The sequence below is a fragment of the Mustelus asterias genome, chromosome 16 (genome assembly GCF_964213995.1).
Source record: "Mustelus asterias chromosome 16, sMusAst1.hap1.1, whole genome shotgun sequence".
NCBI lineage: Eukaryota > Metazoa > Chordata > Chondrichthyes > Carcharhiniformes > Triakidae > Mustelus > Mustelus asterias.
This window is the reverse complement of record NC_135816.1, coordinates 80,845,997-80,870,133: the sequence shown is the minus strand read 5'-3', so window position 1 is coordinate 80,870,133 and position 24,137 is coordinate 80,845,997. Positions and strand designations below refer to the sequence as shown.

The window sequence follows — 24,137 nt, the reverse complement described above, 5'->3', positions numbered from 1 at the left end:
ATGAAGCCTTGAAACGAGAAACCAGGAACAATTAGCCCGCGCCGCTCCCTGGTCCAAACTAGATCACTCTTTTGTATCCCTCCATTCCCACTCCGTTCATATAGCTGTCTAGATAAGTCTTAAACGTTCCCAGTGTGTCCGCCTCCACCACCTTGCCCGGCAACACATTCCAGGCCCCCACGACCCTCTGTGTGAAATATGTCCTTCTGATATCTGTGTTAAACCTCCCCCCCTTCACCTTGAACCTATGACCCCTCGGGAACGTCACCACCGACCCGGGGAAAAGCTTCCCACCGTTCACCCTATCTATGCCTTTCATAATTTTATACACCTCTATTAAGTCTCCCCTCATCCTCCGTCTTTCCAAGGAGAACAACCCCAGTTTCCCCAATCTCTCCTCATAACCAAGCCCCTCCATACCAGGCAACATCCTGGTAAACCTCCTCTGTACTCTCTCCAAAGCCTCCACGTCCTTCTGGTAGTGTGGCGACCAGAACTGGACGCAGTATTCCAAATGCGGCCGAACCAACGTTCTATACATCTGCAACATCAGACCCCAACTTTTATACTCTATGCCCCGTCCTATAAAGGCAAGCATGCCATATGCCTTCTTCACCACCTTCTCCACCTGTGACGTCACCTTCAAAGATCTGTGGACTTGCACACCCAGGTCCCTCTGCGTCTCTACACCCTTTATGGTTCTTCCATTTATCGTGTAGCTCCTCCCTACATTATTCCCACCAAAATGCATCACTTCGCATTTATCAGGATTGAACTCCATCTGCCATTTCCTTGCCCAAATTTCCAGCCTATCTATATCCTTCTGTAGCCTCTGACAATGTTCCTCACTATCTGCAAGTCCTGCAAGTAACCTTTCAATAGTCTGTCAAATTTTGCGCCCCATTTACTCCGATTTCCCCGGTGATCGGGACCAGAAGATCTCCCCCTTTGCGATCGTGGTATATTAGAGGGTGGTGGATCTCACTGCCTGAAAGGATAGTAGAGACGGGAACGCTCACAACATTTAAGAAGCATTTAAATGAGCATTTGAAACGCCATAACATACAATGGTAGACAATGGGATAATTGCGGTAATTGGCTTTAATCCACCCATTCTCCGAGCTATCAGTGATCATTACATCAGAAACGTACTCTGTGAAGCGCATCGAGGCGTGAAAATATTGTGCAAACTACATAATTACTAATCAGTTCTCCATCCGAAATGCAGAAAGATGACCAAAATCGCAAAAGAGTTTGTTTTGATCAATTGCTACTTACTCTGCAGACAAAGCATTCCGGGTGCCAGACGTTGTTGAGTGCCGAGAGGTAGTTATCCAAAACTGGGCGATCACAGCTGCCACACTTGGGAGCGAACATGTTGAAATAGTCTTTGCGACAATAAGCCTTCCCGTCTTTCTCGTGGTAACCTGAAGAGGAAGGAAAAAAGGTGTGATGCACATGAGGGGACAGCGCAGTATTCTGATCAGCACAGTGAACATGGAAGAGAGTGGGCGTGAGAGAGGTAGAAGCTGGAATTGAGCAATATCATATCAATGGCCGGTCAAGAATTCTGCCCAGTGTTCAGTTACATTAATATTATTGGAACTGAAGATCAGCTATGTCGAGTAATGGTCGGCCGATGAGAGCCCTCTTTGGTGGCATGCCTGTCCGAGTTTCAATTTCACCCCAGAAACGTTAATTGCCGCATTCCACGTCAATATTTCGGATTAACCTCAACAACCATCAAGTAAAAAGTATAAATAACAGAGGAACTATTTAGAATTAATATTTTTTATATCCTAGATTCTGTCTATAATCCGGAAATGTTTTTTGTCCATAGGAAAAAAGCTATAAAGCCAAATATAAGATTACTATTCTTACTCTGTAAGTTTGTGGGCTAGGGAATACGAACAAACGAATTAAAAGCAGGAGTAGGCCCCTCGGTCCTTCGAGCCCGCTCTGCCATTAAATAATATCAATGCTAATCTGATTGCAATCTCAACCCCGTATTCCTGCCTACCCCTTAAAATTTTCCAAAGACTCTTGTATGCTATGGCGGGTAAGTACTCATGTAAATGCGTCTTAAACGTTGTGAGGGTTCCTGCCTCTACCACCCTTTCAGACAATGAGTTCCAGATTCCCACCACCCTCAAGATGAAAAACAGGTTTTCCTCAAATCTCCTCTAAATCTTGTGCCCCTGACCTTAAATCAATGCTCCCTGATTATTGAAACCTCCACTGAAGGAAAAGGTATATTCCCATCCAGTTTAATGCCTGCACAATCGCGTGCACATAATCAAGACTACAACTTTGTCTTGATTTTACGTTAGAGCTGTGCAGTAAAACAAGAGGCAATAAACTGGTCAAAGTCAATATATCCCCTGCTTATTTTGTTTGCCATGGGCTAAAAATGCTGCACCGTGTATAATTCACAGTTGATCCGCCTAAGCTCATTTCTCGCCTTCAAGGTGGAAGTCGAAAGGGTGTCGCCTCCTGTGAGTGAGTCCAGAACCAGGAGGTACTGCTTAAAATTATCGGATACCCTTATAAGACAGAGATGAGGGTGTTTTATCTTTCAGAGTGTTGTGCGACTTTGGAACACTCTGCCTCGGAAGGCGGCGAAAGAGGGGTCACTGCATATTTTTAAGGCGGAAGTAGATAAATTCTTGTTACGCAAGGGAATCAACGATTATCAGGGGTGGATGGGGACTGTGGAACTCAAACCACAAACATATCAGCCATGATCATATTAAATGGCGGAGCAGGCTCGTGAGGCCAAATGTCCGACTGATGCTCCTATCTCGCATGTCCGTTTGTTCATCACCCAAAAGTTAAAATGACCACAATTGCATTTTACTCACGTCTCACCAGTTACAAGTCTCTTAACATTACATGGGCGCTCATGCCTAGGCAATGTGAAAGGTTGGAATGTTATATGGTTAACAACACCTCACTGAATGAATCCACATTTGGCCGGAGCTTTCCCAACAGTTTGAATGGTACACCCTGAGGTCGCTTTGAAAAACTTACCCTCGTTTCCAAATACGTCACCGCACTTCACACAGAAAAAATGTTCCGGGTGCCAGGTTTTATCCAGGGCTGTGAGCACTTTCTGCAAACATACAAAATGAAGCCAAGTGAAGAAAAACAATATTTGACCCTTTTGAAATAATAAGAAATGTTAGCCTAATGCTCCACAATTAATGGGGTAGAGCAGTAAGCTACTGATAGGACAATTCATTCAAGGTGGAGTTCCAGAGTGAGCTAATCCTGGAACATGTTGCTAGTGTCTGTCCGACGTGTAAAGCTTGTGGGGTGCCACTCCGCATCAAGCAGTTTCTCCCGTTCTTACTCGAAAGATACTCAATACATAACGATCACACCTTCCTTAGTCATCAGGCCCTGAGGTGGGACTTGCACCCGGAGCTTCTTGCTCACAGGAAGGAAGGCTATCCATTGCACCACAAGACCTCCTTCAGTAGAAAGATTGATGAAGCAGACTCTTATTCGGAAGCACAGAGTGAGCAACTGTACATTGACCACCATATTGATACTCATTTATGTTGACTTAAATTTGACTCTTTGTGCGCCGAGCCATTAATAATTTCGCGCCTACACACAACGCCCGAGCGACTGCCCCGCATAACGCCTCCCCTTTGCCTCGATATGCTGGGTGGCTCCAGGAAACAGTATCTCACTTACTTAAGTTGCAGAGTTATTAACAGGCTACCTATACAGAGTGATGCAAACCACAGCAACTCCGAATGCCATGCATTACGCTTCTAATTATTAAAGTAAAATAACTAAGAGCAGAATTTTTAAATTTGAAGGGAAGCGTATACACTGGTCCAGTAATCTAACGACCCCGGCTAACAGTATGGGGACCCCGGTTGGAATCCCACCAGGGCAGATGGTGAAATTTAACTTCAATAAAAATCTGGAATTAAAAGTGTACTGATGACCATGAAACCACTGTCGATTGTCGTAATAACAAATTTGGTTCACTAATATCCTTTAGGGAAGGAAATCTGCCGTTCTTCCCTGGCCTTGCCGAAATGTGACTACAGAGCCACAGCAATATAGTTAACTCTTAAATGTTCTCTGAACTGGCCAAGAAAGTAAATTGTTTCATGACTAATTCATAACCAAGGGATGGGTAATAAATGCTGGTCCAGTCAGCGACCTCCACACCCCACATATGATTTTAAAAATTTACGCCCAGGAAAATATCAAAAAAACAGAGTGCAAGCCAACCAATTTGAGATGCAAGCAAGCAATTGTTGAACGTGTGAAGCCGTTAGGCGAATTTAAATTCTCAAATCAATGCAGTTGACAATTACCAGAGGAACGTGGAGAGTAGCGGCAGAGTACCAACAGAGGTAGGATATTCGCCTGCACATCATCAATATCTCATTGTCTTGGGAATAATCTAACAATATGAAGGCTGCTATATAATTACTAGAGTTGAAATCATATTAGGCCATGCAAACTGGAGTATGTGTATTTCTCCGCTGCTACTCAATATGCCGAACATCCCTTGAACATTGATACCAATTAAACTGAATATCGGAAGTTTAATGAATTACGAAGTTGATAAAACCTGCCTCGCCTTCCCTGTGACGGGATCACCGTCGGCTACACCTGAAGATCCCGCCGGCGGGAACCGCTAAAAATCCAGCCAATATTGCAGGTTGCACCAGCCGTACGAAAAAAATAATTCCAATTACTTGTCAACAGACTTACATCCAGAATAGGGCCTCTGCAGTAGGCACAGCGTGGGGAGAAGAGATTGTGGTAATCCTTGTGGCAATATGCTCGGCCATCACGTTCACAAAACCCTTTCAATCCGATTTCTTCTTTGCAGTGAGCACAGACAAAGTGCTCTGGGTGCCAGGTCAAACCCATCGCCGTGACAATCTATAAGTCCCAACATACATCAGATCAGCAGAAAACACGTACATGCGAACATACCAAATTGGAGCAGCAGTAGACCACTCGGCCCCTCAAGCCCGCTTCGCCATTCAATAGGGTAATTGCTGATCTGATTGTGACTCCAAACGCTCAAAAGAAATATATACGACTGGCATGTGCATAAAATGGCATCGCTAGGATTTTTCCACTAATTCGTCCAATCCCCCCTTGCTTTCTAGTCTGCATATCTAACATTCAGTCCTCGGTGACCACCCTTTTCATATAATCTGGTTATAATAAAACAGGAAAACTATGGTCTCCGGACACGTATGATGATATCCTTGCCATCCATTGCATCCACCTCCGAAGTCAATGTCGCCAGTATTTTGCCACCTAGCTGCGTTGAATAACCAAAACAAATCTCCCTCTCCATCGAAACATCATGCGTTTCCAACGTCAAACGGGAAGCATCTCCACGGTCCTACCCTAACTGCCACTGATATTCGTGTACGTGTTTTATCGTATCCCCCGTGACTATTTCTGAGATATTTAACAAACTCAACCATCCATAAGATATAACATTGAAAAGTTGAGGCGATCGAATATTTGCTGTCAGTGCTCCAATCAGAAATCCAGCCTTCTCCACTCTTCAACGTCTTACCAATTGTTCTACGCGGGCTCGCGATTAAGTACCACCATGATTTAAAAATACAAACACTTGTTTGAAAAACCTTCCATACCCTGGCTTCCCTCCCCCGCTCTCCCGGATCGACAATCTCATCCAGCCCGAGAATTCTATGAGATATCTCCACTCTATAATCCTGCTCTTTTGAGCATTCCCGAACCTGGATGTCCAGTTCTGTCATTTCCTCTCTCTACATCTCTTTTTCCTCCATTCACATCTTCCTTAAAACCTACCAAGCTTTGGTCAACTGCCCGAGGTTATATTAGGTGCCTCAGTGTCAATTTGATTTTAACAATGCTGCTTGATAAAACTCGAACCCTTAATTGCGCACAGGTAGTGTATAAATAACATGGCTGTTTTTGCTATCAGGAGCAGAGCTATTGACAAATCCCATTAATTCATAAATGCTATTGACCTAAATAGGCTCCTAGTTGACAAGAAAGGTTACATAATTCCTCCTTTTCCAATCCCTTGCTTCAACCTCCTCCAGAATTATTTGCTCTCCTTACACTGGCCTTCCGTCCAACCGTAGAGGCTAAACATTCAGTGGTCCATATCTTCTGCTTTGCAATCCCAGGCATTGCTGCTATCTGGCACTGAAGCTCCTCACAACCATTATTTTTCTATTGTTTCCTTTTAATTACTAATAAGTATTGACCTGATGGGAAGATAACTTGCCTTTACTGTGCTTCTGAAGCACCTAGGAGGATTTTTCAGAAATAAGGAGAGATATTTTTCAGTGTTCTAACATTGTATCACCTTGTTGCGTGCATATCCAGTCTGGAGGCTATGTTGACAGCTTGTTGCTTATAAATAATAATGTTGCCCCTGCAGATTAACGGTCATAATGTCAGTGAAATGTCATTCTCTGCAAATGCCGGTCTCAGTACTACAGCAGCAAGTCCCTCCAGATACTCATATCACTAGTGGGAGGACTTACTGTCCCTACGATGCGTTTCTTGCAGGAACTGCAGACTCCCTTGGCGTCGGTGCTGACTCCAAGTCGGTGGAGGTCTGATTCCAAGGTTCCCAGCATGCTGTCCAGCGAGCTCTCTGCTCCCTGTGGTGCTGTTAATGGAGGCGGATCGAGCGAGACTTTTGTAGACTCGGTGGGGCTGAGGAGCTGCAGGAGAAAACAGCGATGTTAAATTGTCGGTGATTGTCAAAGTAGCAGATACATACAAACCTCCGGGTTAAATCCGTCGAATGCAATGATTTTCAAGAGTGCGGTTCTTGACTTACACAAATCTGGGAATTCAGGAAAAAGTGGAATTAAGGGTAATTTGAGCTGGAAATTCGCGGTGAAGCAAAACGGGTGGTATTTGAGTGGTTCATTTAACTGCAATGGCGTTAAAGATCCGCCGCTGCAGAGTGCGAAAACACGCGGCGGGAGTCGCCGTCAGCGGGCTGGAAGATCCTGCGGCCGGGAACGGCCCAAAATTTCCGCCAATTGGGCGAGCAACCTGACATCGCCCAATTTGATTAATTTTCTTGTGGAATTAGAATTTGAACACATTTGAATGTGGAAGGGTTAGCACAGAACGTACACATTAAATAGGATCATAAGAATATAAAGCTTGGAAATTTGTTCTGTGGCACCTCAATGGTGTTTTATTTTTTATCCATCCGTAGGACATGGGCGTCGTTGGCGGGCCAGCATTTATTGCCCATCCCGAGTTGCCCTTGAGAAGGTGGTGGTGAACCGCCTTCTTGAATCGTTATGTGCCACATCGGTTGAAGTATTGATATATAATGAGAGCCCAATGAGATATAGCTCACATTTTACCCGTACTCAAATATGCCCCATAACCTCCTCGAATATTGTCAATCACTTGCTATTTAACATGCCTTGCCCGGTAGGATACTTACGCCAGCCAGATTGGCCATGATATCCTCCAGCTGTTGGGCTGCTGAGGTTGGACTCAGCGTGCTTTCCGTGGTAACCTGAGGACCCTCCCGAATCTCACTGAAGTAAAAGAAGTGAAAGGAGTTAGAAGTTCAGATAGGCGTGAAGTTGGAGCCTTAATTAACCCTGGCATTGTAGATATTGAAGCTCAACATGCTAACTGCCATCATCAATGTCAGATATGGGTGATAGTAAGCAGGACCAACCTACTTATTAGTTCCTTCGCTCCCATTGTTCTCGGGTCAATTGAGAGCATGTGGTGAAGTTACATCTATATTGCCGATAGGGGTTAAGTTCCATGACATTGGTCCAGTGGGGTGATGTACGCCCAGGTTTGCGGACAACGAACATGAGCGATGATAACTTTTAACTGTTGTTCTAGCGCTTCTAATTGGGGTTGTGGCTTTGTGCGGGGAAGGTCATGTCCCACGAACTTGATTGAGATTTTTGAGGAAGTGACATCGACCATTGATGAGGGCAGGGCGGTGGCTGTTGTCTGCATGAACGTTGGCAAGGCCTTTGACAAGGTCCCTCATGACAGACTGATATAAAAGTTGAAGTCACATGGGATCCGCGGTGCGCTGGTAAGATGCATGCAGAACTGGCTTCATCATAGAAGACAGAGAGTAGCGGTGGAAGTGTCTTTTCGTGACTGAAGAACTGTGATCAATGGTGTTCCGCAGTGGTGACTGTTGGAACCCCTATTGTTTATAGTATATATAAATGATTTGGAGGAGAATGTAGATATTCTGATTTGTAGGTTTGCAGTCGACACAAAGTTTGGGGGAGCTGTGGATAACGAAGAGAATTGCCAGTGGATACAGAAGGATATAGATAGGTTGGAGACCTGAGTAGAGTAATGTCAGATAGAACCTAATTCAGGCAAATGAGAGGTGATGCATTTTGGAAAGTCTAATGCAGGAGGGAAATATACATTAAATGGCACAACCCTAACAAACATTAAGATGCAGAGGGACCTACGTGTTCATGTCCATAGATCCCTGAAAGTGGCAATACAAGTGGAGAACGTGGTCAATAAGCCATATGGCATGTTTTCCTTCATTAGTCAAGGCATAGAATATAACAATTGGCAAGATACTGCAGATGTATAGAACTCTAGTTAGGCCACATTTAGAAAATTGTGTACAGTTCTGGTAGCTACAGTACTTGAAGAATGTAGGGGCTTTGTAGAAGATACAGAAAACGTTTACCAGGATGTTGTCTGGAGCGTATTAGCTTTGAGGACTGATTGGACAAACTTGGATTGTTTTCACTTGGACATCGGAGGCTAAGGGGCGACATGTTAGAAGTTTATAACATTATAAGAGCCGTGGATAGAAAGGACAGTCGGAGTCTTTTTTCCCCAAGGTACTAACGTCAATTACTAAGGGACATATATTTAAGGTAAAAGGGGGAAGTTTAAAGGAGATGTAAGAGGCAAGGTTTTTACCAGAGGGCGGTAAGTGCCTGGAATGTGCTGCCAGAGGATGTGGTAGAAATAGCAAGGTTTATGGGGCATCTTGACAGATACATGAATAGGCAGGGAACAGAACAGTGCTTCCCAAAGGGTGTGGCGCGCCACACTGGTGCAGCAAGAGAGAGTGGCAAGTGAGGCGGGAAGATTCAAGGACAATCAAAGAAACATTTAAACATGGACTAGATGTTTTTCCAAAGTGATTGTTTTATACTTTCTGGATGTCCCATGATCATATTATAAAGTAGTTGTGTTCTATGTTATGAATCAAGCACCGCTAGGAGTTGGGGGTTTTTTGTTGTTGAATGTATTTCTTATCAATAAAAAATTCGGTGTGGCACGAGCATATTTTTATTCCGAAAGTGCGGCCCAGTGAAAAAAGTTTGGGAACCACTGGAATAGGGGGATACCAACGGTGGAGAGGCAAAAGGTGTTTGCTTTAGATAATAGTCATAGAATCCATACAGTGCAGAAGGAGGCAATTTCGCCCATTCAACCTGCACCGACAACAGTTCCATCCGGATCCTATCCCTGTAACCCCACGTATTTACCCTGCTAGTTCGCCCTGACACTAAGGGACAATTCAGCATGGCCAATCCACCTAACCCGCACATCTTTGGAGTATGGGAGGAAACCGGAGCACCCGGAGTAACCTCGCGCAGACACGGGGCGAATGTGCAAACTCCACAGAGACTGAGACCCTAAGCCGGAATGGCACGCGGGTCTCTGGCGCTGTGGCGCAGCAGTGCTAACCACTGTGCAACTGTGACTTCTTTAGAAAGGCACAAGATTTGTGGGTTGAAGGACCTGTTTTTATGCTGTAATGTACTTTGTTCTTCGTAGCAGGCTCGAAGGGCTGAAGGGCCTAGTTCTGCTCCGATTTCGTATGATCTTATGTAAACATTGTTTAAAAAGTCCTCAGGCGCTCTGGTCAATGAATCTCAATGAGAATATTTGACCGGAATATAACCATTTGAAACCCTCTCTAAAAATGTTTTCCTTTATTTCAACCCAATTATGAATTGTTCGCTGTTTACTTTTCTACAAAATCTCCTCCATTCCCTGGCGAGCCATTGGTTCAATGCAACATTCACACCTCCAAAGCGAGCCTTGATCGACATCCATTTCGGACCTCCAGGCAAGTTGATATTCAATATAACAAATGACTCGCCAATCTTTGTCGCACTATGACGTTCATACTGCTAACGAGCCTGACGATATTTCCGCCATCATGCAATGGTAGAACGATATAACGCAAAGAAGATCACTTCCGGCTGTCCCGGGTGCCTACCTCCACCACATATTAAGGAAGAAAGTAAAAAAAAACTTTCCTCATCTCCCTTCAGCTACTCTTTCACAATATCTTAAATTGATGTATGTCTTCTGGTTACCAACCCTTCCGATCTGTGTGGGTACATTCTGCATGGGGAACATTCTCGAAAGGTTATGTTCTGCCAGGTGAGGATGACAGAAGCATGGTCAGAAGGCATTTTGCTTGTCTATTTTCTTTGGAGAATTAATTACGTGAATTAATCAGGAAACACCAGATTAATAAAAATAGATGCATATGTCATTTCGTTATAATCCCGCCGACAGTGCGCCCTCGCCTCGGGTTTCCGGGCGGCGATGGGTGCGTTCAATGGGAAACACCGTTCACAATGGCGGGAATATAAGATCCCGCCGCCAGATGAGCGGCTCGCCGCCACCCGCCGCCCCGAAACACGGCGTGGAGGGGGAGGAAAATCCCGCCCTGAAAAAAGACGGGATTTTTCAGTTCGCCTCCGCCTCGAGAACGGAAATTGCCGTTAAACGGTCAGTCAAATTGTCTGTCCCACCCGCGATTATTCCTGCTGCGGGCGGTAACGGAGGCCATCTAAAAAAAATTGTAGAAATAGCTCCAAAAGTGCACAGATATTGGAAAGGCGAGGGGATGTAACACTCATTGGTTTATCAAAAGAACTGGACCAGACAAGATGGGCTGATTGGCCACATCCAACGCTGTGTTATTCTTTGATTCTATGTCACTGATAGTATTTCGTCTAAAGCTTGAATGGTGAAACGCATGCTGATTTGATTTCCAAGAACACTTTTGATGGATTTTTCTCAGGGAATTTTATTCTGAAATTTATATGCCAATAAATTTATTTTCTAAATCATTCCGTTTATCATTTCACACTACCTCGTATAAAACATAAGAACCAGGATCAGGAGTAGGCAATTCAGCCTCTGGAGCCTGTTCCGGCATTTAATATGATCATGACTGATCTTGTGTTGACCTCAACTCCACTTCCTGCCCGTCCGCCATAATCCTTCAACCTATTACTAATTAAAAATATGTCGATCTCTTCCTTAAAATTAGTCAATGTCACGGCATCCACCACACTCCGGGATATTAAATTCAACAGATTCACGACCCTTTGTGAGAAGTAATTTCTCCTCATCTCCGTTGCTACCCCTTATCCTAAAACCATTACCTATATATAAAGAAAGAATACATTTTAGTTTTGAAGTGTCATATGTGATACACTTTCCACAGTAATGACTTGAATTGACCATCAACATAACAACGGGAAATTGTATGGTTCAGCTTATGCATCCGGAACGAAAGGAAATGTGGTGACTAAAACTGGACGTCGGCCGTATATGAAATCTGATGGAAATCTGAAATCAAAAAAGAAAATGCTGGAAAATATCAGCTGGTCTGGCAGCACCTCTAAGGAGAGAAAATAGATGACCCTACGTCATAGCTCTGACAAAACTCTGAGTTTTGACAAAAGGTCACCTGGATTCAAAACGTCAGCTCTTCTCTCTCGTTACAGATGCTGCCGGACCTGCTGACATTTTCCAGCATTTTCTCTTTTGGTTTCAAATTCCAGCATCCATAGTAATTTGCTTTTATCTGGTGGAAGTCTATTGGCCGGCGGTTGTGCGGCACTGCTAAATTGACTTCTTTGATTTTGATTTGATTTGATTTATTATTGTCACATGTATTAACATACAGTGAAAACTATTGTTTCTTGCGCGCTATACAGACAGAGCATACCGTTCATACAAAACGAAATGAGAGAGTGCAGAATGTAATGTTTCGGTCATAGCTAGGGTCTGGAGAAAGATCAACTTAATGCGAGGTAAGTCCATTCAAAGCAGCAGGGAAGAAGTTGTTCTTGAGTCGGTTGGTACGTGACCACAGACTTTTGTACCTTTCCCCCACAGAAGAAGGTGGAAGAGAGAATGTCGGGGGTGCGTGGGGTCCTTGATTGTGCTGGCTGCTTTGCCGAGGCAGCGGGAAGTGTAGAGAGAGTCAACAGATTGGAGGTCGGTTTGCGTGATGGATTGGGCTACATTCACAACCTTTAGTAGTTTCTTGCAGTCTTGGGCAGAGCAGGAGCCACACCAAGCTGTGACAAAACCAGAAAGAATGCGTTCTATGGTACATCTGTAAAAGTTGGTGAGAGTCGTAGCTAATATTCCAAATTTCCTTAGTCTTCTGAGAAAGTAGAGGCGTTGGTTGACTTTCTTAACTATAGTGTCGGCATGGGGGGGGGGTGGGGGGCAGGCCACGTTGTTGTTGGTCTGGACACCTAAACACTCGAAGCTCTCGACCCTTTCCACTTTGTCCCCATTGATGTAGACAGGGGCCTGTTCTCCTGTATGCTTCATGAAGTCGATGACAATCTCCTTTGTTTTGTTGACATTGAGGGAGAGCTTATTGTTGCCGCACCAATTCACCATTCTCTATCTCATTCCTGTGCTGTCTCGTCATTGTTTGAGATCCGACCCACTACGGTGGTGTCATCAGCAAACTTGAAAATCGAATTGGAGGGGAATTTGGCCACACAGTCATGTGTTTAAGGAGTATAATAGGAGGCTGAGAACACAGCCTTGTGGGGAACCGGTGTTGAGGATGATCATTGAGGAGGTGTTTCAGTGGAATAATGAATATCAGACAGAGCTTACAAAAACTGACCAAGGCGACGATATTCTTTGTGAATTCCTTCGAATATTTAGTTTCATTACCCGCAATCTATCATGTGAGTATCTGGTATATATCCTTGTGACAGTACCCTCACGATCGACTAAAAATTTATTAAAATGGGAGTGACTGGCCAAGCAGCAACGACTCATATACAATCTAAAGGTTAACATTTTTGTTAAATCAAATCATTCCAAATTATTCTTGCTTACCTGTAACCATAATCACTTCCTTTAAGTACATCACCTTTAGACTGAGCTCCATCGATGTAGGACTTGTAGACTGGCTGTAACTGGAAATGCAGTAAACACATTAATGGAGAAAGGTATGCATTAACCAAATCATATAAACAACACAAGTGCACCTGAGGGGATCTCATTTGTATAAATTCATACCATCACAAAACCAGCAGAATGTTTCTGAAGTTTTGAGGGTAGTATTCCGGTTTGCCACTCCATTGCAAAAGCCCTGGCCAAATGTATTTTCAAGGGTAAATTTCCTCCTTAGAACATTCAATACTCTGGTTGGCGATGATTCAGCCCAAATTGACAGGGAGTGGGCACCAGCATCTAAACGTTATGAAAGAGGAAAAACATGCATACAGCTGTGATGGTGTTGCATTGTACTGCAACGATGGAGAGTTTAAGGTTTTGATAATACTACCAATCTAAAGTTTTTTTTAATGGTGATCTGAAGCAATGTTTATGGACTTTATCTGAACAGCTTTTCTGAAACAGCTTAGTATGAATTATCATTGGTGCGATAATTGACAGTTCAGGCAGATGTTTGTGAGGAACTGGCGTTAATGGATTTTATTAATTTAAAGATACCAAAATATCCGGTTTGAATGAATTGTATTTGCTTTAATTGCACTTGACAGTTGAGCAGGGTTTTTTTTGTCAGTTTTGTAAGAATAAGCAAACTGCTTTGGCAGCAACTTCAACTTCGCTACCGAAACTCCTGGAGAGCAATACGCGTTCAGGACCACGAGGATTTCACTCGAACTGAATATAGGAGCGGAGAAAATAGATTTCCAGGAGATTTCATTTGCTACCGTTGCCCAGTTTTAATCATTTTGGACATTTCTTTTGTCCCATACGCGTAAATTGGAAGCTATACACATTTCCCCTTTTCACCATAACGCTCAATAAAAATCTTGACTGCAGAAAGTGCATCATATATGACACTTCAAAACCGAAGTTTATTCCTTCTTTAAACATATAGGTCGCAGTTTTATGATAAGGGGTAGTAGATTTAGGGCGGCACGGTAGCGCAGTGGTTAGCACTGCTGCTTCACAGCTCCAGGGTCCCGGGTTCGATTCCCGGCTCGGGTCACTGTCTGTGTGGAGTTTGCACATTCTCCTCGTGTCTGCGTGGGTTTCCTCCGGGTGCTCCGGTTTCCTCCCACAGTCCAAAGATGTGCGGGCTAGGTTGATTGGCCAGGTTAAAAATTGCCCCTTAGAATCCTAAAATGCGTGGATTAGCGGGTAAATATGTGGGAGTAGGGCCTGGGTGGGATTGTGGTCGGTGCAGACTCGATGGGCCGAATGGCCTCCTTCTGCACTGTAGGGTTTCTATGGTTTCTATGATTTAAAACAATGATGAGGCGAAACAACTTCTCCCGTGAATTTGTGGAATTCACTATCTCCGAGTGCGGCGGATGGCGGGACATTGAGCAAATTTAAGGAGGAGTGAGACTGATTTTTAATCAGTAATGGGTTGAAGGGCTATGCTTAATGGGCAGGAAAGTGAAATTGACCGAGACAAGATCAGCATTGGTGGTATTAAATTGGACAGACTAGATTGCTCTGCGGAGAGCCGCCTGCAGTTGATAGCTCTTTCAGTGTCCCAATATCTCTGTGACTCACTGACCTCAATAACATTTACCGAGCATGTTGTAAGTGAGCCCCCGCCCCGACACAGGAAATTCCTGCCTGAGGTCAACGGAACATTAAATGGACCATCAGATTTTCCATCCCTTCCGCGATGACTCCCATGGTGGGCGGGACTGGAAAATTTACCAAAGTTAGCGTGCAGCGAAACTCACCGACTAATTTGTGCAGTAAATTAAAATGAATTTGAAGTAGATACATAAAATATATCCCCTTTGAGCGACGTTGGTCAGCTCACTAGATACCCTAAGAAATTTCAATTTCAAGAATTAACTTGGCAAATATTGATTTGATTTGGTGATTTTTTGGGGGAGAAAGCAGCAACTAATATTGGCGTCGCCGTGGCTGGCAGAGTGCAAAGATCCTCTGATTTGCTTTAATAATTTCAATTGGGGAAATGAAGTTGCAGAGGAAACTAGGAGGACTTCCTTGTCTGCTAAGTGGCGAATCTTTCTTTAAGGGATCTTGGTTAAGTGAAACCTGGAGCCCGTGCTTTCTTCTTTCTCGAATGAAGATGCCATAAAATCATAGAGTTTACCAGATGTAAGGAACAGGATGTTCCAATGCTTGCTACAATGGTTCCTACCTAGTATCGAGTGTGGGACTTTCTGGGAGTGCTTGGATATGTCACCATGTCAGTTTTCAATGTTATAGCCATAGAATCATCGAGATTTACTGCACAAAAAGAGGCCCTTTGGTCCATCATATTATCAGCGATCATCAAGCACCTATCTATTCTAAATACATTTTTCAGCGCTTGGTCCTTAGCCTTGCATGCTACTACGATTCAAATTTTCATCTATTTGCTTCTTAAATGTTGAGAGGGTTCGAGTCTCTACCATCATTTTAGGCAGTGAGTCCCACCATCCTTCACTATCCCACAATGGCAAAAATACAAAGAGGGAATTTCCAGTCCCGATCGCTGACGGAATCGTCGCTGGTGGGGCAGAAAATTTCACAGACCATTAGAAAGCTTGAACTTGGGTAGGAATTTCTGGTCACAGAGCGAGAGGGACCGGAAAATCTAGCCCATAATGCAGAGGATAAGCATTCCACTAAGTCCGTTTTTTTACCCCAGAAAGTGCAATGCGGACGCATGCCTCTCCATCAATTCTCGCTGTTGCCATTTCATGTATTCAATTTCCCCTAGTGAAACTTGAAATGTTTCTTACTTGTACTGATTGCATGGTGGATGCGTCACTTATGCCACCAGAGGCCTGTGGAGGCAACTCGTTGACATTCACTGAAGACTCTAAAGCACTTCCCTTTGTTTCAAATGCTGACAGGACGTCATACTCAGGTGGAGCTAAGTCATCCGATTTACTTCCACGGCTACTCACTGACGTTTGCTCAAGTTCAGCCAACAGTATATCTGAAAGTATAACAGAACGTTAAACAGGAACCATTAATCACATGCACGCTCATGACGAGCAACCTCAGTTGTATATGACTTAGTTTGAGATCACATCTGCTGTAGCTGTTGGTCTCCTTGTTGAAGAAAAAAATGCTTAGAAACAGTTGAGAAGATTTACTCGACTAATGCACGGAAAGTGCGTGTTGCCTCATGAGGAACGGTTGGACAACTTAGATTCGTATCCACTAGGAATTAGAAGAGTAAGAGGCGACTTGATCAAAGCGTTTCAGATATTGAAGGGTATCGACGGGACGGGTGTGGGGAGGATGTTTCTTTTTGTTGGAGAATCTAGAAATAGGGGTCACTGTTTAAAAACGGAGATGAGGAGAATTTGTTTTCGATCAGAGGATGGCGAAGCTCTGGAATTCTCAAAAGGAACCTTTGAATATTTTTAAGTTAGATAGATTATTGTTTGACAAAGGGATGAACGGTTATCCAGGCCATCAAACACTTAGAGTCATAGTGGTTTACAGCATGGGAACAGGCCCTTCGGCCCAACTTGTCCATGCCGCCCCTTTTTTTAATAACTAAGCTAAACCCAAATGCCCCCGTATGGCCCATATCCCTCTCTAGCCATCTTACCCATGCAACTGTCTAAACGCTTTTTAAAAGACAAAATTGTACCCGTCTCTACTACTACCTCTGGCAGCTTGTTCCAGACATTCACCACTGTCTGTGTGAAAAAATGCCCCTCTGGACCATTTTGTAACTCTCCCCTCTTACCTTAAACCTATGCCCTCTAGTTTTAGACTCCCCTACCTTTGGGAAAAGATATTGACTATCTAGCTGATCTATGCCCCTCATTATTTTATGGATCTCTATAAGATCATCCCGAAGCCTCCTACGCTCAAGAATAAAATGTCCGAGCCCATCCAGCCTCTCCTTATAAGTCAAGCCATCAAGTCCCGGTAGCATCCTAGGAAATCTTTTCTATACTCGTTCTAGTTTAATAATACCCTTTCTCTAATAGGGTGACCAGAATTATACACAGTGTTCCAAATTGGCCTTCCCAATGTCGTGTACAACTTCGACAAGATGCCCCAGCTCCTGCAGTCAATGTTCTGACCAATGAAACCAAACATGCCGAACGTCTTCTTCACCACTCTGTCCACCTGTGACTCCACTTTCAAGGAGCTATGAACTTGTACCCCTAGATCTCTTTGTGCTATAACTCTCCCCAACTCCCTACCATTAACTGAGTAAGATCTGCCCTGCCTTATCTATTATAATCCCATTTTCTGGCAATTGGTCCATATCTTTGTATACTATGGCATTTCAAGTGCGCATCTAAACGCTTCTTATAAGGGTTGGACCTCTACCACTCTTTCAGACAATGAGTTCAAAATTCCTACAACCCTTTGGGTGAAAAAGCTTTTCCTTATATCCCCACTAAATCTGCTGTTCCTTATCTTTTAAATATATACCCCCTGGTAACTGACCCCTCTACTATGGGGAGACAGGTTAATTCCTGTCGACCTTATCTATGTTCCTCATAATTGTGTACACCTCAGTTGGATCCCCCCTCAACCTTCTCTGCTCTACGGACAACAACCACAGCTTATCCAGACTCACTTTATAGCTGAAATGCTCCAGCCCAAGCCTTTTCCTTGTGAATCTCCTTTACACCCTTTCTAGTGTAACACCCTTCGGATGGAGTGGTGACTAAACTGCATTCAACTCCAGCTGTGGCCCTATGTTTTATAGTAGCTCCATCATAACCTCCCTGCCCTTATATTCTGTGTGTTGGCAGCGATCCCATATGGTACCTTAAGCGCCTTATCTTTCTGTCCTGCTGCCTTCATGGATCTTTGGGCATGCAATTCAAGGTCTCTCTGGTCTTAGCATCCTACCATTCATTGCGTATGTCCTTGCCTCGTTGGTGCTCCCAAAATGTAACACCCCACACTTTTCGGAGTTAAATTCCATTTGCCTCTGTTCTGCCCATCTGACCAGCCCTTCTATATCCTCTTGAAATCTAAAGCTTTCCTCCTCGCTGTTACCACACCGCCAATTGTTTTTCTGGTAATAGCGACATAAGTCATTTCACAACAATTGTCACAACAGACTTTCAATTCCAGATTGGTAGTTGCAGCGGTGGATACCAACCCGGATCCGCAAAACTTGCTTTTTTAATTCCCCTGAAGACACCACTATGCCACCACGTCAGCTGTGTAGAAGTTAAATTCAATTAATAAATCTGGAACTAAAAGCTAGTCTAATGCCGACCACGAAACTGTTATTGTACAAATGAAACTGACTAGTTCACTAATGTCCATGCAGGGAGGACATACTGTATACTTTGGGCCTTCATGTAGCACATGGATTACAGTGATTCAAGGAGACAGCTCACCACCAGTACCTTCTTGTGAGCAATGGGGCGGCACGGTAGCACAGTGGTTAGCACTGCTGCTTCACAGCTCCAGGGTCCCGGGTTCGATTCCTGGCTCGGGTCACTGTCTGTGTGGAGTTTGCACATTCTCCTCGTGTCTGCGTGGGTTTCCTCCGGGTGCTCCGGTTTTCTCCCACAGTCCAAAGATGTGCGGGTTAGGTTGATTGGCCAGGTTAAAAATTGTCCCTGAGATGCGTAGTTAGAGGGATTAGTGGGTAAATATGTGGGGATAGGGAGTGGGTGGGATTGTGGTCGGTGCAGACTCGATGGGCCGAATGGCCTCCTTCTGCACTGTAGGGTTTCTATCATTTCTCTGAATGGCCAGTAAATATAGAGGACAGCCATATCCGGCTAAGGAAAGAAGCACATCCAATCACAGAGGGATAAAGGATGCAATGCAGATCTCAGGGACATAGGTCAATATGTGTACGTGGAGGAGAGAGAAAGCTCATGCACCTCCTCCACCTCCCACCTCCCTCCATCCACACATGCACACACATACACCACGAATACAGGTAGTGAATCTCCAGTAACATTGGAACGGGGAATAGGCCATTCAGCCGACCGAACCTGCTCCTCTATGCAATGTGATCATAGCAATGCCTTTTAATCACACTATGGCCATAACCCTTTACATTATTGCTGATCAAAAATCTATCAATCTCTACCTTTGTTCAGTAATTGTTCTTCCATAGCTTTCTGGGGTAGAGAATTCCAGAGATTCACAACCCTCTGAGTAAGGAAATTTCTCCTCGTCTTAGTCCCAAGTGGTTTCCCCCCTTATTTTGGAATTATGTTTCCTGGCTCCCCAAACAAGGGAAGCACTTTACCTGCAACGAGCATGTCTATTCCTTTAAGTATTTAGTTAGCTTCAATTAGATAGCCTTCGTTGTGCGACGCTTTGGAGAATACAGGCCCACTTTACCCAATTTCTCTTAATGAGACAATCCGGAGAACAAATCTGGTGAACCTTTGTTACACGCCCTCTAAGGCAATAATATCCTTTTTGAGCTAAGGGAACCGACACTGCCGATAATACTCCACGTGTTGTCTATCCAAGGTTCCATACAATTGATTACTACTCCCGTACGCCAATCCTCTTGTAATATGACTAGGTTAATAAATACTACTTGTTGGACATAGATGGGGAATGTTCTCACATATCAATAAGTGTCTGTGTTTCTCTGTGTGTATGGAGTGAAAACGAATGCAAATGTGCGTCAGATAACTGCAAAAGACAGAAAGATTAAGAAAGATGATGGAAGAATTTGAATATCAGTGATTAATTGTGTGTTTTTTGGTGTCGGGTGTGCGTTACATGGTCTTAAATGCAACCTTTAACTTAGCACCTCCTGCAATCCTGTCCAAACTGACATTTCTGGAGTTAACTTTCCCAAGGCTCGTGTCCATATCAAACACTAGCATGTGACACACAGCAGGTGTTTGCCTACGCACGGAGTTGAAGAACATCTTACTCATAGCGAGCCAAAATTGGAGGAAGTAAGACGGCCGCAAACGGAAACATTTCATTGCTGCAGCTTGAGGCGTGCTGCTTACGCTTTCTATCTCATTGCAGGCAGATGCTGAGACAGCTCCAGCCTTATTTTCTTCAATTCCATTCAAACCCCATTGCAATTGGCTTACGCTAAGACCAGATACCCATATTATCCAGCATCGACTTGCCCTTGCATTTCTTTAGTTTGAAAAGTCTACTTTGATGTTCTCTGGGCGTTAGATTTCATTTTTAACTTTGCTCACTGTCTGTCACCGCAGAGAGGCAAGTTCTCCAGATTGCAAACCGCCGTTTGAAGAACTTGCAAAGTAACAGTTCCCGTTCTGAAAGCGATTGAGACCCACCATATGTGAAAACATTTGTGGGAAGTTGGATCATGTCGCTTTACTAAAATAATTTTTCCAACAATTCTTAAGTAGCCATTCAGTTTCTTAATGCGAGCGTGCTAATAAGGAAATGCAGCAGGCCGTTCGGTCCCATCTCTCCGACTATGCCGTTCAATACCAAAAGGGTTGATCTGTTTGGAGGCTGTATTCGACATTCCAGCCTATCCTCTGTTTTATTTAATTTTTATTCATTTTTATAGGATATGGGCTTTAGTGGCTAGGTCAGCATTTGTTACACTTCCGACTTGCCATTTAGAAACTGTATTCTTGAACCACTGCAGTCCCAATGGAGTAGATACACCAATAGTGCGGTGAGGGAGGGAGTTCCTGGATTTTGTTCCAGCGGTAGTGAAGGAATGGTGATATATTTACAAGACAGGATGCTGAGTGTCTTGGAGAAGAACTTCCAGGTCGTGGTGTTCCCAGCTGTGTGCTCCCTAGTCCCTCTAGATTGTAGTGGTCATGGGTTTGGAAGGTGCTGCCGAAGCAGGAGCCTTAGTGAATCCCTGCAGTGCATCTTGTAGATGGTACACACGTCTGCTGCTGTTCATCTCTGGTGGAAGAAGTGAATGTTTCTGGAAGGGGCGTCAATCAAGAGGGATTGCTTTGTCCTGGATGTGTTGAGTTTATTGACTGTTGTTAGTGTTGCACTCACCCAGACAAGTGGGGACTGGTTCATAACACTTCTGAATTTCAAATGGAGGGCTGGCTATGAGGAGTCCGGAGTGTGATGGAATACTCTCCACTTAGCATCTGCTCTTTCCCCATACTTCGGTGATATTCGCCAAAATCTTGATGCCGTTTATGACAGCAGGATCTGAAAGTCCGACCCATGGTGCACCCCCACGAAGGATTCCCCTGCAGGTCAATGGGAAAACCCCGTTGACAATGTCGGGAAGGTAAGATCCAGTGAGCGCTCCGCCTCCCGCCCCCAGGATACACGCTGTGGGAAGTGAGAACAATCCTGCTCATATTTTTTATAATTTCCTCTATATTTCCAATGCCCCTTTTAAAATTACCAAATTAACCTTGATGGCCGGGCGCCCACACAACGGGCCGAATGGCCTTTTTTTTGTGTCGCAAAACTCCGGCTCGATGACACATCAGCTCACATCCTGTGTCAACTTCATTTTACATTGCCTCAAATCTGTGCCTTGGGACAACAAATGCATCTTGATGTTACCAAGTTTTCTTAACTAACCCACGTATGGATTAATGCCACTCAACAGATGAACCTAGGCGATTTTGCTATACTAAACACTTTCAAAGATCCAGTGAGTGGCAGAATTTGTAATTTGAAAGTTTAGCTGGCCAAGATGCTTTCTTGTTGCAAAGTTGAGACATGCATTTCTACAGGATGAAAGGTTAGAGAGGTTTGGCGTGTATTCATTAGAATTCAGAGGAATGAAAGGTGATCCTATTGAAAGATTTGAGTTCCTCAGCAGACCTTCACAGACTGGATGTCGAAAGAACGTTTACCCTTGTGGGAGAGATCAGATACAAACTAAGCTATTCGGAGCAAGAGTAGGCCACTCGGCCCCTCAAACTGCTCAGTCAATCAATACGTTTATGGTTGATCTGATTGTAACTTAACCCCACATTCCTGCCGACCCCCGGGAACACTTCACCCCTTATATTAATCAATAATCTATTCAGCTTTTCCTTTAAAAAAAATCAAAGACTCTGGTTCCAGGGCCTTTCGGGGAAACGAGTTCCAGAGACTCACATCCCTCTGAGAGAAAACATTTTTCCTCATCTTCGTTTTAAATGAGCGACCCCTAGTTCTAGATTCTCTGATAAGAAGAAACATCCTCTCCACATCCACCCTGTCAATACCCCTCAGGATCTTAAAGGTTGTGGTCAAGTTGCCTCTTACTCTTCTAAACTCTCGCAGATTTAAACCTAACCTCTCCAACCTGTCCTCATAAAATAATCCACCCATTCCTGGTATTAAACTAATAAGCCTTCTCTGAACTGCTTCTGATGTATTTTCATCTTTCCTTAGATAAGTAGACCAATACTATACCCCATGTGCCAGATGTGGTCTCACGAATGCCATGTGCAACTGAAGCATAACCTCCCTGCTTCTGTAATCGATTTTAGGACTAGAGGAAAGTTCTAGGACTAGAGTGTCTGCCACTTAAGACGGAGTTCAGGAGTCCTTTTGTTCTCTCTCGGGTGGTGGTGAGAGTTTGAAACTGCTCCCAAGACAGTGGCAGTGGCAGGGTCCTTTTTTTTTAAGGCAGAGGTGGATAGATCCTTGACTAACAAGGGAGTCAAACCGTGCAGAGGATAGGCTGGAATGTCGAAGTAGCTCTATCGAAGTGCTGGCAGAGGTGCTTAGATTATATCATAATTATCATGAACAGTTCTCTATTAATACAGATATTTATATACCGCACTATCAGTCCGAAGAACTGAGGAGCCCCTTTGACCTACATATCTCTCCCTCTTCGGCGTCACGTTTGTTCTCCACCTCGACAGTTTGCACATCTGAAATCTGATCTCAACAGTACTCACCCAGTTCGTCCATGAGGGAAGAGAAGGGGCACCGATCACGTTCAGTTGGGCTCTTGTGTTCAGTCCAAGTGTTGAAATGTGTGGTCAGGGGGCGGTGGGGGGATTGGACCGGTCGGTTTCTCCCTTGGTTCCTGTTGCAATAAATCTACTTGGAGCCATCCAGGAAGTGTCAGTGCGCATGTGCCTCTTGCTCTCACTGTTTTAACTCCATCGTTGCTGATTTGAAGTGAGATTGGAGCGCACCCAAAGACCCAGAGTCATAAAGTCTGCAGTGCAGAAAAGGCCCTTCTGGCCCATTGACAATATCTACCACTAAAAGCGAGTTACTCCCATTGTCCTGCACTTGTCCCATATCCTTGAATATTGTGATATTTCAAGTGATTATCCAAATATTTTTATAAAGATTGTAAGGTTTCCATCCTCGACTACCTTCCTGGGCAGTGCATTCCAGATTCCCACAACACTCTGAGTGAATTCCCTCTGGACCAGAAGTCTCCGGCCTCACCCGTGGCTGGGGTTTTCTGGTCCCGCTGCACTGAATGGAGAGTTGACTGAGCATCGAATTCTCCATTCTCAACGGCAACAATGGCGGGGCCAACAAGATCAGAGAACTTATCTCCTCTCATGGCAGTGTGGGTTATGTGCCGACCTCAGAATGGGGAGCTCAGGGTTCAGTCCCACCTCAAGACTTGATAGGCAGGGAAGATGCGTTCATAACATGTTCAAACAGGTCCCATCCACTCTGCCAATGCCTCTCATAATCTTGTACACCTTGATCACGTCGCCCCTCATTCTTCTCTGCTCCAGTGAAAGCAACCTGAGTCTATCCAAAGTCTCTTCGAAACTTCAGTATTCCATCCCAGTCAGAAACCTGGCGAATTTCCTCTGCATCCCCGCTAGTGCAATCACATCCTTCCTATGATGTGGCGACCATGACTTCATACATTACTCCAACTGTGGCTTCACCAAAGTTCTATGTAACTCCAACATGACTTCCCTGTTTCTGTAATTTATAACTCGATTGATAAAGACAAGGGTCCTACATGCCTTTTTCACCACCTTACTAACATGTCC

The 24,137-nt window shown here is 44.2% G+C and overlaps 1 protein-coding gene across 1 annotated transcript in view; it reads right to left on the bottom strand.

Annotated features, from left to right (window-relative positions):
• The window catches only part of LOC144505274 (leupaxin-like), a 34,908-nt gene extending 11,658 nt beyond the window's left edge, over positions 1–23,250 (bottom strand). The window contains exons 1-8 of the mRNA XM_078231328.1: positions 23,064–23,250; positions 16,014–16,213; positions 13,162–13,241; positions 7,466–7,562; positions 6,537–6,719; positions 4,744–4,917; positions 3,031–3,112; positions 1,279–1,427 (exon numbers count right to left, since the gene is read on the bottom strand). Coding sequence (XP_078087454.1) covers positions 1,279–1,427; positions 3,031–3,112; positions 4,744–4,917; positions 6,537–6,719; positions 7,466–7,562; positions 13,162–13,241; positions 16,014–16,213; positions 23,064–23,076 — 978 coding nt within the window. The 5' untranslated portion in view covers positions 23,077–23,250. The remainder of the gene's footprint in view (positions 1–1,278; positions 1,428–3,030; positions 3,113–4,743; positions 4,918–6,536; positions 6,720–7,465; positions 7,563–13,161; positions 13,242–16,013; positions 16,214–23,063) is intronic.
• Between the last annotated feature and the right edge of the window lie 887 nt (positions 23,251–24,137).